Source organism: Mya arenaria, chromosome 4, assembly GCF_026914265.1.
Source record: "Mya arenaria isolate MELC-2E11 chromosome 4, ASM2691426v1".
NCBI classification, from domain to species: Eukaryota; Metazoa; Mollusca; class Bivalvia; order Myida; family Myidae; genus Mya; species Mya arenaria.
The window spans coordinates 12,911,409-12,927,590 of record NC_069125.1 but is presented as its reverse complement, the minus strand read 5'-3'; the positions used below and the strand labels follow the sequence as shown (position 1 = coordinate 12,927,590).

Here is a 16,182-nt window from a genome sequence, read left to right as displayed (position 1 = left end):
TTGTGCAGAGTACGCTTAGTGCAGAAGACGCTGGGCATAAATAATTTATAATCATGTTTACGAGATGGGCCTGAAGTAAGTTAAGGTTCGAAATACATGCATTACTATAACAAAGGCTGTCACGGGAACGTGACAAATTCTTCTAGAAAGGCCTCGTTGGACAGAAAACCGTCAGCGTTTAAACCTATATGGACAGGTTGCCGTTAGTAACATAATAGTATATGTTTTCATGACAACTTTCCCATGAAGGTTGAAACTATTGATCGATTTTCAGCGCAAGGTCATTACGACCTGGACGTTTGATCCTCTGACCTCATTCATAATCAACAGGGTTCCTCTGCTTGTCATGACCGGAAACATACTTTTAGCTTAGCATCACCACGACCTTGAACTTTGACCAACTGACCTCAAAATCAAAACGGTTCATCTACTGTCATTACCAACCTGCCTAATGCGTACGAGGACCCTGTGCCCCAGCGTTCTTGAAGCATCGATCGGAACAGGATTTAAACGCTCAGAGTCAGGACTTGGCAACTGTCACATTCCCCTCTTATTTATGTACTGTTTATAACCAACCCGTCTGCGAAGTTTTAAGGTCCCTGGGGCTAAGCGTTCTTCAGTAATTGATCGGCACGGAAGGACGGAGGGTCAGATTACGATATGCCGCCTTTCCGGAGGCATAAAAAGTTGACTAAATGTCACCTTATAACACAAATCAATTCCGTTTTTTTTTTATTATCTCAAACCCTTGGTTCTTTATCTCAAATCCTTGGTTCTTTATCTCAAACCCTTGGTTCTTTATCTCAAACCCTTGGTTTTTTTTATCTCAAACCCTTGGTTCTTTATCTCAAACCCTTGGTTCTTTATCTCAAACCTATCTCAAACCCTTGGTTCTTTATATCAAACCCTTGGTTTTTTTTTATCTCAAACCCTTGGTTCTTTATCTCAAACCCTTGGTTCTTTATCTCAAACCATTGGTTCTTTATCTCAAATCCTTGGTTCTTTATCTCAAACCATTGGTTCTTTATCTCAAACCCTTGGTTCTTTATCTCAAACCCTTAGTTCTTTATTCAATATGTGGAGCAGACATTTTTCAATGTCAACACCACCTCCCAAAGGCATAACAACCACATTTATTTGAGAATAAACACTCATTAAAATCGTAACCATTTTATTCATCAATTTTAATGAACAATTACAGTAACATTGCACATATACTTTAAGTAAGCACTAAAAGATGGAATAAATAAAACAAACAAAAATCATTCAACATGATCTCAATTACAATACTTCTGGAATATGCACACTCCATACGCCAATGGTAACTGTAGGTTTCTACATCACAATGTTATAAAGCTTAACACTTTAATGTTGCAATGGCTATTTATCAAATATGTTTTAATCATGGTCTTATTGGATAATATTTCCACCTATACCTTGACTGAGAAAATGTTCACCAAAATTGTTTAAGCACATTCTTGTATCTAATATGCTAAATCTAAATATTATTTTTTTTTCCACAAGAACTACATATATTTCATTTATCAATGAATTATAACAATAATATATAATTATAATTTCATTATTATTTAACATTAAATTATACAATAAAATATCTTTGCCTACCTATGATTTGAAATGATCAACAAAACTTTAATAAATTACCCCTCTTCCTATTTGAGTCCAGTCCATAAGAAAGCCACAACTAATAATAAATACATGAAGTTTCTTTGGTCTTACACTCAGTTTGTCAGACTCACAAATACACACATGAAATTACTTGGTGGATAATTTGATTTTTTGGTCTAATTCTCATCTTGTGTGTTTAAAAATTCCTGATTATCTACCTACTCCTTAAATATGGGTGGAGTCAGGATCTAATAACCTATTCTTTATGGAATAAGAAATTATCTGACATCATCATGCTAGTTTGATGTCTAAATTACTATCTAGATGAATTAAGTATTATAAATATTATTATGTTGACATTTCTAAACCAACAAAAACCCTTAACAAAGCAAGGGAGTATTTGCAAGGGAGTATTTAATCTTGTTTCTTGAAAGTATAAGTAAGAATTCTAGGGTTGCAACCAATAACATATTACCATTATTTAATAATGAAGATTTTTATTTCCATAGCCCTTTTTATAGTTATTATTTATTGATGATGATGATGCGTAATCTCGATTTTATGGATCGCATAACCAGTCATCGAAATTCAGTTTTAGGGTGAACCAGTCTGAATTCTTACACATTCTTGTCAGACTAAAAAATAATCAATAAACCCAGCTATGTAAATTCCAGTATCTAGAAGCCTGGAAAGCACTTGACCATTGCAATGTTTCTGCCTTGTGCTTATTTCAACAACAGCTGAGAAGTCTATTCACCGTGGGCTTGTTTCAATAAAGATCACAAAATATGGAAATCATCTGGCCACTATTTCTCGAAACTTCTTATGCTTAACAGGTTTAAGTATCGGTAGCTTATTTCAATTAGCCGAAAAACATAATTAAATTGAATTTTGATAAATGACAAAATGGTTATTGTGATTATCATTTAGATAGTTCCTATCTAAGAGTATAATAACTCTTAAAGAAGTAAATATCACGCAAATAATTGAAAAACAAAAATAGTGAGCTTAGCTTAATCCTGTTATATGGGAATTAAGAAGTTTCGAGAAATTGGGGCCTGGCCTGTGTTTTGTCAACGCTTTCAATAAAAATCCTCCTTAAATGTATTTCTTCATTGTAGTGTTTATTCCTTATGCCCAAAAATGCTAATGCTATGCTAAGTAAATGATACTGGTAAAGTTTTATTTTAAGTAACAATTTGTTGTGTAAGTTTATATATTTTTACAGATTTCATAATGTTATTTAAGAAACAAATTTATATAATTGCAATATAATCATAGTATCTTTTTGTTTCATTACATCCCGTTAAAACATAATATCATAATATCATCATTAGGATGTTATTAAAAAATGTGACATAAATAAAACTTTAATAGAAATAATTCATTTATTCCAATCAGAAATAATATCGTTTGTGAATCCTAATAAAAATACCATTTTATCTTTTCAAAGAAGTCCATATATTTGTATCATCGAAGGAGTCCATATATTTGTATCATCGAAGGAGTCCATATATTTGTATCATCGAAGGAGTCCATATATTTGTATCATCGAAGGAGTCCATATATTTGTATCATCGTAGGAGTCCATATATTTGTATCATCGAAGAAGTCCATATATTTGTATCATCGAAGGAGTCCATATATTTGTATCATCGTAGGAGTCAATGTTTTGATGCACCAAATGATCAATAATTACAACTAGCATTTAAACATCATAAAACAAAATATTATCTTCTTGATGAACTGGGCACAATGGAGTTATTTGCTAATGATGAACTGATAACATTTGGAACGGTTACCACGACAACAGGTTTCATGACTTGTTGACCCAGCACTTGGCCGGACTGTAACATGGGAAACTGTAAATGTTTCAATAGCGGAGTAGCAAACATTCCATTTATTTGCGCCTGTGTTATTGCAGTTGGCGTCATTTGCATTCCTGGTGACATGACTGTTACCGGAGCAACCATCTGTGTCAGCTGATTCAAGTTAGCCAATGAGACGAAAGTAGGTGTGGTCGCATGGCTTGATGATGTTGCAGTTAAGGTAGCACCAGTCCCAGTAGGTTGCGAGTGGTTCAATGATGATGACGATACCATGATGGGAGTCCGTGGAATTGTAAGGAATGGCCAGGCCAGCTGACCAGGTAGTATATTAGGTGTTAGAACTTGCCGCATGGGAACTGACGGAGTGTTTGTCGTGTTTATAGACATGACAGTCTTCGGTGTTGAAGCCACAGAAAATGTGACCAAGTTAGACATAGGTTTAACATTTGAAACATTGACATGATTTGGAATCACTGCCAAAGAGTTATTGTAAGAAATTGGTATCACAGATTGAGTTTTTGCAGGTTCAATTTTTATGTCACTTTTAATCGCTGTAAGAGGAGCAGACGACAATGTCAAAGGAGTTCCACTACTTGATGTCGTGTTTGCTTGAATGCCCATAGCTGGTGCCATCAAGGAAGTGACCAGCACTGGATGTGTGATTTTTTGCAGAGACGCCATGTAATATGGGAAAGTCATGGCAGAAACGGGTGCAGTAGATGAGGCAGACAACAGTTTTGTAGGTTGTGACAGAACTAGGTTTGACGTCATCTGTGGCTTTGCTACCGTGATAACACCATCTTTGACAACTAAAGACCCAAATGGATTAGAGCCCAGCTGTGCTGCTTGTGTCGTTGACATGGTTACAAAGGTGGGCTGGGACACAGGCGGACATCTGAGCTGGGCAGCTGTCAGTGGAGCAGACAAAACTGAAATCCAGAACCAAACATACATTGTGTATTTAATGTATTATTAGTTAATACTAATTTTCTTAGCTTGATTGTTGGGAAAACTGAAGCTTATAGAATCACTCTTGAGTCTGTTTCCTTGGTAGAAACCAGTACTGGTGTCTATTTTGAGAGGCCATGAGAAAGTACCCCTGGTGGGGAGCAAACCCACAACCTCTTGGCTGAGAGGCACACAACCTATACCACTCGACCATTCTCACTCTATTGTATTATTGTTTTATGTACAAAGTATTTTAACATAGGCTTTATCTTGTCGACCAAACCCCCTGACAAAACAGGCTTTACAGCACTGTCCAATAGTAAAACAGGAAAAGTAGGGATATTTTTTTTTTACAAATACTAGAAAAAAAAACTTACTTAAGTATGAAAGAAGTAGGAAAAAGGAGCACTGTAAAGCTTATATGCAGTCTGCTTACATATCTGCCAGGTCACATAATAAGTTCACCAAAGACAAAAGTGCAGATAATCAACCAGTCAGGTACTGTGACAGACGTATCTTAAGAAGAAAATTTATTTATTGTAATAATACCCTGCGAGTGGTTGGATGCAGTCTGTTTCTGAAGGGCCTGGCGCTGTGTGAGGGTCTGGTGGAGAATCTGGGTCACAGGGGGACGGGCCACAAGTTTACCCCCCGACATCTCAAACCCAGATACTGGAGGGCGTGTCCGCGCCCCCACTTCTACTAGTTTACCCCCTGTTACCTCAAATCCTGCTGGCAGTTGGCTTAACATTGTCATAGCCTGCAAAGGGGAGGGAACAATGTAAAAGATAAGGGAATTAATATTTAAACATGTAGTTTTTGAATGGCTATAGCAAACAGTATGCTAGCAAGTTTGTCTATTTATCAATTGCTACAGATATTTTTTATGTCGTCAATAATATTTAGCAGTTCATAACATGCAAGCACGCCCAAGATCTGACTTGTTAAATAAAATCATCAAATATTCATAAATGCGAAAATACTTTCTATTCAATATTATGTTACAACAAATGGAGCATTTAAGTTAATGTATAGCATTATACATTTTTTAGCATAAATATCAAAGAATGATAGAGTATTATCGAATATCGATCATTAGCTTGTCAGTGGTAATAAACTGTTTTTCAAAAACTCAACATAGTTAGTGGTAAATCGTAAGTATTTTTATTTAAACCTACATATTAATATGAAATTGGATTTTTTGTTTTCAAGTTCACATTTTCAAGTTTTTAAATCTATTTTGGCTTTCTAGGTGGATTTGAAGACAAATTTGAATTATTTCAAAGCAAGTTTATATTTCTGAACTAATTTTATATTTTTCATGGAGATCGGGTAGAAACTAATTTTGACAATTGATCCTTCTTTTTCAGTTTTTCATTTTTGATTATGAAAACAATGATCAATTTAAATAACCATACCAAACATCGTGTCATCAATTACAGTCTTATTATGGTTTTATTCAGAATTTCAATCCCTAGTTGAACAGCATAGCTATATTAGAAAAAAGATTTATGTAACTTATGTTAATTTATCATATACTTTTGGGGGGATAATAGAGATAAAATAATCAGTTAAAATATAAGTGTTATTTCACTGTTTCAAACAGCCTTACATTGTATTAAGAAATGTCTCACCTGTGAAGGGACTGGTCCAGACAGACTAAGAGTAATGGGTATAACAGGGACCTTCTTCACTTGGCCCAGTGGCTGGTTAAGAGCCACCGCAGAACTAGGGGTCACCATAGGCCTCATCCCAAGGGTCTGCCCCAGGGGGGTTGGGGCAGGGAATTGTGGAGCTTGGGGCTTCTGCTGCAGCTTCACTAATCCATTTAGATTTTGCACCATTGCTTTTTTTGGTGGAAGCTGAATATCACTTGTCACTACTGAACTTGGTTTTAGTGGCGTAGTCAATGGTGGTGCTGATGATACCACTGATACAGGTGCTGCTGTTGTTGCTGCTGCCAATGAAGCTCTAATCAATGCGTTGGAAGCAGCCGATGCAGTATACATGGGCTCCATACTAATGGATGGTCGAGGCTGGGTCGGTGGGATGAACGCAAGAGTAGTCGATGGTAAAATTGACGATGGTGGAGGTGGTGGTATCTTTATGGGCGAGGGCAGCGGCAACGCAAACACTGGCTGTGGAGAGTCAGACACTGGGAAAAAGAAAATTAACAGTTTTTAAATGTGAACCTCAATTTCATATCATTCAATTAATCAAAATGTAAGTATCACAAACTTCTTATACCTAAATAAACTCCATTTAGAAAAAAAGACCAACTACATATTTCCAAAAATAACTTTCAACCATGTTTAATTTATTTCTACCTGGTTTAGTTAACAGTTTCAATAAAACATCGCTTGCTTTCATAAACAATATTTTTCCATTGAATGAAATTACTATACAGAGATAAAATACTTGTGTCTAAATTATTACCTTTTTTGTAGCTATGTTTTCGTTTGCGGCCAGTTTTGGGGGTCGGAGAGTTTGTTTCCATAGCCAGCATTTCTGCCTCTTCTTCATCATCATCATTTTCATCGTAGTCGCTCGGTGGTGGAGTGCCACGCTCTGAAGCATCAAAATAAACATAGTTCATATCGGGAAGTTGTCTTTCCTTAATTTTTGTTTGCAAACACATGGAAGTTTAGATTTTCTCTGACAGCTTCAAATATAATACATTTCTATAATACTACTTAAATTAATTGTAATTATAGACTGAAAATTTGTGATTGGTTTTACAAGTTCCATCCAATGTGTGAAAACCACTCAGCACTCATTATTTTTCCTGATTCATACACATTGAGTTCACATTAGTTTCTGTTTTCTAGAGAATTCTAACCATTATCATCTTGTAAATGGCTTTGGATTCATACTGTTATTGTCACATGGTATGATGTTATCAGTTAAATTGTCAGAAACATTATTAATTTTAAATGCAACCTTTCAGTACAAGTATCTTATTAAAAATAAAATATTTTTTTATTCATATCAATTTTCAATCCTATTCATTCCACATAACAGTCGTCAAATTTAGAACAACTGGTAAAAAGCTTGCTGGTTTGTTCTAATTTTGGATTTTATATAGCACTAGTAGGCCTTGTAGATTTTTTTTATTCCAAGCACCACTGTAAGAATAAACACATTCAGAAGTTCTAATATAAGTGACTGTACGTTTCAAGAGGTATAGAAGGATGCCCCACCCTGTCCTTTTAAGCAGCACCCCTCGGCCCTGATGGAAACCAGCATGCGCAACCTTCTGCTTTCTTAGAATTTAATGCTTTAAATAATCAAGTACCTAAGGTATTTCCTTTCTTTCTTTTTTAAAAGATGTTTATATGATTTATAAATACATACACACAATTTCAGGCAGTTTAAGTTGAAACCTTAAACTACTTTAATTAAACACAATTTTAACATTTTTTGGCAAAATTTAGATATATTACAGCCCAATACAATGTTCTCTTTTAACCTTAAAGCTGCACTCTCACAGATGAACGTTTTGACAACTTTTTTATTTTTTTGTCTTGGAACGAGCGAATGTTTGTGAAAATGCATGGGAACCAGTTATATAAGACTGCTGACAAAAATCAGATAGCAGATTTTTATATTTTAGTTAAAAAAATGATGTTTTATGCATTTTTCTTAAACTGTTAGTAACTACTTGGTTTGGTTTGCTGATATTTATGCAAAAAAAATGCTTTTTCCACGACAAAAAATAAAAAAGTTGTAAAAAAGGTATATCTGTGAGAGTGCAGCTTTTAGCACCCTGTCCTTTTTAAAACCTGGCTAAAACCTTATGACTGTTATAATACTATACTTCCACTTCATTCCATAACGAGCAATTACCTGTGGCGGTGGATGTAGAGTTGCTATCATTATCCTGGTCATGAGACACAGCGAGGGCATTGATGTCCACGTCAATGTCCATCTGCTGGAGATCTACCTTCAGGTTCGACAGGTGTTCCTGCAGCACGATCTTCTGGTGCACAAACTTATGTAGCTCGACCTCAAATTCTCGCTCCTTACGCTTCAAATTCTGAAACAGGACAACATTATTATCATCACAGCTTCTAGGATTAAGCTATATTTAATTTAAAAAAAAAACAATTAAAAAACAAATTTACTTCCAAATGCCAAATCATGCATTTTAGTATGATGTTTATTGAAGTTCAAATGAACTAACTGAATAATGTAAAATTTAATTTAAAAAAACAACAACATATATATAACAACATATATATAAATCACAAAAACACATTTTTAAAAAACTTTTATATCAAAACTTTTTGAAATTACACCTTTATCAGTAGATAAAAAGAAAGTGATGACAAAATCATCAGGGACATTATATAGACCTGGTTTAAATGTATGTGTCTGTGACCTCACACTGTTTAATGAGGGCACCTTATTTGGTTTTTCTTGAGGTAACTGCAGACAACATCAATCACAAAAAATATAATTATTTTTTTCTTTATTTCACTCTCCAACATTTACAACTGATGTTATTACCGTATGTTTAAGTTGTCAACAATTTTTTCAGGACTTTTAAGTTAAAGGGGGAACAATCTTGCACAAGTAAAGGGGGACTACCACAATATACCTGTAAAGGAACTACTTTTTTAGCTCCGCCTACTTATTTATGCAACTGTCTGCTGATCACTATATTTAGATCAATGCCCTAAATATCACCCATGAAATTGCGTGTCATTTAAGCAAATATTAATATTTCGCGAGTGAATGGAATTTAAATCCAGTTCAAATTTGAACAAGAGCTGAGAAAGCGAAATTATTTTAAACTTATAGTTCTCAGAGATAAATTATTTAAGGTGTCATCCTCAAACATTTTAAATTCAGATTACATAACTAATTCTATTTGAGTAACTTGCCACATGACTGAACAGTCATGATTATCAGGACTATTTAAGAGACCTTTTCATATGCTGACTCCCATTTAGTCATAAATTCTCCCATAAAAACTTTCCCATGAGAAAGCCTAAATCATATGACAGCCAGATCTGCAGTAAAACACCTGTTTAATTTTTATTTATGGCAGTTTTTTGGCACTCTGTTCCTAGATTATTGCAGTATTTTTCCAGTAAAGGTGTTTTTGATGAAAAGTATGCCGTTTACTAAATTTACCAGCGTGACCCTAATCGGGCACCGAATGTGTTGAGTCTCAAAGAACATCAGTCTTAAGACTCGACTGTAGTCTGACTTGACTGGAGTATTTCTTATGAGTAGAGGTCTAAGAAGGTTGGACTATGCTGAACACTAAAAAAAGAAGGCACAATATAAATACGACTGCTATTCTGCCAGAAATTGTATTTCTTTGATGACCATCACTTGGAGAAAATAATTTCTTTGAAAACTAACTAGTACTGTATTACAGTACAATTAACATTTTAGTATTTTCTCGACTATAAGACGGGGAAATTTGGTCCTGATTTTGAACCTTAAAGTAGGGGGCTCGTCTTATAGGCGAGTCTATAAGAATTTCATAAAGAATAGAGTCATAATCAGGAACATTCAACATAAGGTATTCAACTGACTGATTTATTGTCTGTGGATGACACCCCAATAAAAGTGACACGATCACACCCATGGATTAAGACGACCATAGATCTGCTTTGTTTCGCTACGATGAACACTCAATATAAAACATGTTATCGGTCCAAACACGTTGTTTTTCACAGGAGACATATTTTGTTACCTTTAAAATAAAAATATTTTGACAATTTTTTTTTTAACAAGAGCTGTCACAGAGACAGCGCGCTCGACTATTCCGCCGCTTTTCAGTGTAAGGATTGAAAAGTTTTGGCAAAACATGCATGGATCACTGTTAGATTAGATTTCAATGCAATACATGATGTGCAGAGATATTAACATAAATGTGGTTACATGCAAAATTTTAAACCAGAATTTTTAAGTGTCATAATAAAGGGCCATTATTTGCAAAACACAGTTATCTAACTTGATTATTCAATTAGGTTGGTTGGTTGAATACCATTGTATAAAGTCTCAATGCAATACATCAAGTAGTTGCTGAGATATTATCCTATGTGTGCTAACATGCAAGACCTTAACCAGAATTTCTAAGTCGCATAATAAAGGGGCAAAAATTATATAATATGAAAGAAAGAGTTATCTTACTTGATTAAATAAGAAGGTTAAATGGTTGGGAGCCTGCGCGTAAAGTTTCAATGCAATACATGATGTATTTGCTGAAGCATTGACTTAAAAGTGGTTACATGCAACCTAAACCAGAATTTCTATGTTGAATAAAAAAGGGGCCATTATTTGAATTTAATGCAATTTAGAGTTATCTTACTTGGTTATTTAAGTAGACTGGATGGTTGAGTACCATTTTATAAAGTCTCAATGCAATTCATCCAGTAGTTGCTGAGATATTAACCTATGTATGCTTACATGCAAAACTTTAACCAGAATTTCTAAGTCAAATAATAAAGGCCTATTATTTGCATAAAATGCAAACTAGAGTTATCTTACTTGGTAAATTAAGTAGGTTGGATGGTTGAGTACCATTGTATCAAGTCTCAATGCAATACCTCAAGTAGTTGCTGAGATATTAACCTATGTGTGCTTGCACGCAAAACCTTAACCAGAATTTCTAAGTCAAATAATAAAGGCCTATTATTGGCATTAAATACAAAGTAGAGTTATCAAACTTGGTTAATTGAGTAGGTTGGATGGTTGAGTACCATTGTATAAAGTCTCAATGCAATACCTCAAGTAGTTGCTGAGATATTAACCTATGTGTGCTTGCACGCAAAACCTTAACCAAGGGGTGACGCCAACGCCGACGCTTGGGTGAGTAGTATAGCTCTCCTTATTCTTCGAATAGTCGAGTTAAAAATGCATTGTGATTTTTTCTATGTCGTAAATAAAACTTACTTTTTCCTTCCTATAAGACTTTGCATATATATCATGCACATGCATGTAACTAGCATATTTCAATACATATTTCGCAATCGTCAATGGTTATTTATTACTCAAAATTTAGTCCCATCAACTGCAATCCAAACAAACACTTGCAAAAATATAACTCATTAGCACATGTAATGGAATTTGTTCTGTTTGTCGGCTGCAGATCAAAGTTAACAGTACAATTTGTGACGTCACAGCACATGCTGTGTAAAGATCAAAGATGCACTGCAACGATTTGTATTTAAATAGGTCAATCAAATACCATATGAACCCACTTAAATCCCAAAATTGGGTCTAGGCTGGTTCAAACATACCATACCATCGGAAAAAAAATCAATAATCCCAAGCAAATGAACAAATTTAGTTGATATTTGACTGTTAAGCTTGAACATTATCACAGACTTGGAGATTTTCAAGTGCTGGATTTGCTTTAAAAATCTACCCCGTCTTATAAATGAGTCGAGGCAAAAACACCAGATTTCATGGGCAACGTAGGGGGGGGGGGGGGGGGGGGGGGGGGGGGGGGGGGGGGGGGGGGGGGGTCGTCTTATAAGCGGATCGCCTTATAGTCGGGAAAATACGGTATGACTACCAGTCTTTCATATTCAATCATATTTTTGCTGCTTACTTACCATTATTAAAAAAAATATATTTGACCTGCCAGAATATTTTGCGCAACACCCTTTCATGCTAGTTTTTCTTTTCTTTTAGGTGGTCAATGACCAAAAGTCAACAATTATTTTGTGTCAGTAGAGTAATGGACCTTCCGACACATATGCATTTTGTCACTGGCAGTTTGTGTATCAGCCTAGGTGAAAGTTTAGTCTGTAATAATTATTGAAAGCTTTGATTTTAGGACTAATCCTTAACTTTATCATTCCTGCCTGCAGGTGAACGGATATTAGAAAGGGTACCATATCTGATATCCACTAAGTGACAGCAAACTTGATAAATAAACCTTGCATACATGTATGTATGATTGTAAGTTGCACTGGTCAAACTTGCAGCCAATCTGACACTTATTTAATTTATCCTCATCTGTGGGTAAGATTAGTGAGCAGTAACATGCCTGACACTGACCTGTATATATCTGAGAGAACATCGCAGAATCCCGAGGTTAGATGTCCTCTTTTCTTCGAGGCTCGGAACATTCTTCTTCAGGAAGTCAAAACATTCTTTCAAGTGGGCTCGTCTATAAACATTTTTTTACTTAATTAATATACAGTTCATTTTTTTTTATTAATTAATATACAGTTTTGCAATCTACAAGAGCTTATCAAAAACAAACAAAATAAAAAAACGAATCTGTGCATGTGGATAATAAAGCTCATTTGATCTTAAAAATATGATTTATATTCAAGTGAAAGTGTCGGAAACCAATGCTTTGTCAAAACCAGTGCCCCTGTTTAAAAACAGTCTCAAGTCTGAATCTAGACTACCGGGTAAGAAAATATAAATTATATAAAAAAAATAAAAACAACATTTTTTACAGTATATACTTCTTAAAATAATTTGTTAAAAAAAAATACAGAAATCTTTGAATGGCAATATAAAAAGATTTTTTCACCAACAAGGACAGTTGCACTCAAATTAAGATTTTCAAGAGTCTCAAATCTGGACTCAAACTAGGCTGTTTATAAACACCCCCCCTCCATTTTTTTATTTGATAATTTCAGAATAAGGAATATCAATTCATAATGTAAATAAATAACCAAATGGTTTTCACTACACCACATTAATTCTTTTAAGTCTAGCTATCGCCAGTCATCAAAATTAGCATTTTAGAACAAGCCTGAAATCTTACTTCACTATTTGGCAATAGAAATTTGAACAAGCCATTCTATATAAGATTAAAATTTTTGTTTGAAAAGCCTGGCAGACAGTTTTTCAGTGTCAGACTTGCTGGCTTGTGCTAATTTCGACCACTGTAACACACCTATTTTTCTCCAGCTTGTTGTGAACCTCTCTGGTGCCTGCGCTGTAACATACATAGTAGGCACCGTCATAAAAAGTTCACATTCAAAACCTTGAGATGGAAAAGGCCAAACAAAATTAATGTTGTGGTTGCTGTTTAAGTGTTACCTGCTGTAAAAGGCTAGGTACTGGAATGGAAGAAAAGGAAAATATTTTTTGGGAAAATACATTTATTGTCCACACTCCACATAGAGTGTATATCATTGTATTGTTTATATACGTATTCTGACACAAGTGTTGCCTAGAAAATATTAATAGAATACAAGTAATCTAAAACACCATGTACAAATAATAAAGTCCTATGGGTTATATTTCCAATAATGATAAAAACGAGTATGTTTTGTTTTATTTTTACCAAAACATAATCCAAATCTCAGTTTACAGAACCACAATATTTTTTTGTTTGGCCTAATATGTAACCTTCCTTAAAAACTGTTTGTATGCAGCTACACATCCAACTAACCAAAATCATGTCCTAACTCTGAACTAATTGGTGTCAGGTATATTTAACACCCCAAAAAGAAAGTCATAGAAATTAAATCCCACCCCCCCCCCCCCCCCGGTAGATCTACTAAATAAGTCAAAGTAAATAATTGGAGTCATGGAACAGCAAACAAACAGTTTTTGACGTATGATCAAAACTAGGATATAGTAAGAAAATGTTTACCTTCATCTACGAAAACTGTGAATGTCATAGACATCAATGACAATTTTATGTATCTAAAAATTACATAATAAGGACAATGTTAGTAAATGTAACCACAACACAGATGAAAGAAGCTTGCGGCAATTTCTAAAAATAAAATTTCACATTTTTGCAAAATAAAGTTTATAAATTTTTCATACGAGGCCAAAAAAGGTATTTGTGTGGTTAGGGTCACAATTTGTCCAAATACAGGTCAAGTGCAGGTAGGCAGGATTGTTTTATTACTTTCTTTTAAAAATTTAACCTTTATATTAAGTTAGAACCATCAACGTTCTCTTCTTCTTTTCTTGAAAGGGGAGGCATAACACAATTTGAATTAATAGTAAAGAGTAATGGGTCTTTTTTGCAACATGTCTTTTAAGGTTGGATTTGGGCCATAATGACATAATGTATAGAATTTTCTCTTCTTAAAACACAGATGAGATAAAAACAGAACACATCAAAAAGAGGAACATACCGAAGAAAATTTCCATCAGGGATGCTACTGGTTGATCCATCTGGAGATGTATCACTTGATTTGTCTTTACCAGACCTGCATACAAAATATATAGATAATAATAGAAATATGTATACTGTAGGGTCTTGCAAGATTACAAGTTGATTTTAATATTTTTTATGATAAATTATAACTATACGATTTCTGCAAGAGTCTGTGAACATTTTGAATGAAGGAAGATTTTTAAGTCCTGCTGCAACTGGTAATAAGGACCACAATGGAAATAAGGGATTTTTAATCTCTTTTTTGTGTTATCCTTAGCAATATAATGTGATTTTAACATGGATGCATTTATTTATTTGTAGTTTTATCATGTATTTAAATGACATTTTATGTACATTTTATTTCTGAAATAAATATATCTATCTATCTAACTGGTAAAGCCATATTAAATATAAAACATGGTGTGTTAGTAGCATGTTTTGCAGGCAGAGTGTTCAAATGGCAATCATGCCAATTCAAATATGTAAATTAAGTACAAGAAGAAGCAGCTTGCTGGTTACTTTTAATACTATGTGATACGGTTCAATGGTATGTGAAATATATATAAATAATATATAACTTGATTACTTACTTGATTACTTATGACTTGATTGTCAAGATAATCATAATAAATTACCAGAAACATTTTTTGAACATTTAAAAAAATAAGTTGATTTCCATGATGCTCATGAACATTTGGGTACATTAGTGGAAAAATAGTTGACCTGTGAGTTACTATGATATCTATTAACTGACCCGGATCAACACTATTTGTAAGTTGTCATATGACTACTTGCAATGTCAAGTTCACATGCTTGATGCTATTAATAGAACTATTTCAATTTTGGCCTAATTACCCCGATTTTGTTCTTATCCGCCCCTCTATAGCAAACTTTGCCAACATGGCAGCAGTGTCATCGCTAACTGAGGCCGGTCCGTGGTTTCTTCTTTGATCGCCATTGGCATTTTGTGGAGAAAACTTCGTCGATTTTGCTAAAAACAGGAAAAATATATCGGCACTGGAAAGTGGTGTCACTGCGCAATATGCAAATTAGGTCTGCGTCATTTCTCTCAACAACGCAAAATCGACTTTAAGTACTATCGCATGTATTTCACAAAGAGCTCACTTAACGTTTCCATGATCATAACTGAATAACAAAATCGTGTTTTGGAAACACACTTTGCTAAGTCAAAAGTATGCACTGATAGTATACCAAAACGCCCATGTGCTATTTCAACCACGTGCTCGAACCATCACCTACCTTGCTCCCTAGACTCCAAAAATTCTGCAGCCTCCAAGAGAGTTTCCAAGCTCATCGTAAACCGTCAGGGCGGAGAAAGGCTCCTCTTACTTTTGCTGATACTTTTATTGGAGTCAGCCGTGTTTTTCATAAAATAATAAACGATAACTAACACCGCTCTTAGGCCAAGAAGATGGCGGGCGGCTTTATCAAAACATTCTCTACAAACATGAAGAAACACCACGTGTACTTTGATTGACAGCCAGACTGTTCGTCCAATCAGCGACGCATAGTGCTGAAACGCTCGATGCGGTTGAATAATTGGGCTAATTATTGCGCACAATATTTCTACCAATTTATAAGAAAAGTTTAAATTATTACAAAGCAATGCCATTCCAAAACAAATACGAATAATATATTATTTTTTGTCCT

At 34.6% G+C, this 16,182-nt stretch overlaps 1 protein-coding gene across 1 annotated transcript; it reads right to left on the bottom strand.

Annotated features, from left to right (window-relative positions):
• Positions 1–1,154: 1,154 nt before the first annotated feature.
• On the bottom strand, positions 1,155–15,967 carry LOC128232160 (proline-rich protein 36-like). The gene is made up of 10 exons (XM_052945562.1): positions 15,772–15,967; positions 15,367–15,502; positions 14,489–14,563; positions 13,288–13,329; positions 12,432–12,543; positions 8,253–8,442; positions 6,843–6,974; positions 6,041–6,561; positions 4,956–5,166; positions 1,155–4,387 (listed from the first exon to the last, which is right to left on the bottom strand). Exons 1-10 carry the CDS (start codon positions 15,824–15,826, stop codon positions 3,360–3,362), a joined length of 2,502 nt encoding a protein of 833 aa, XP_052801522.1. The 5' UTR covers positions 15,827–15,967; the 3' UTR covers positions 1,155–3,359.
• Positions 15,968–16,182: the final 215 nt, after the last annotated feature.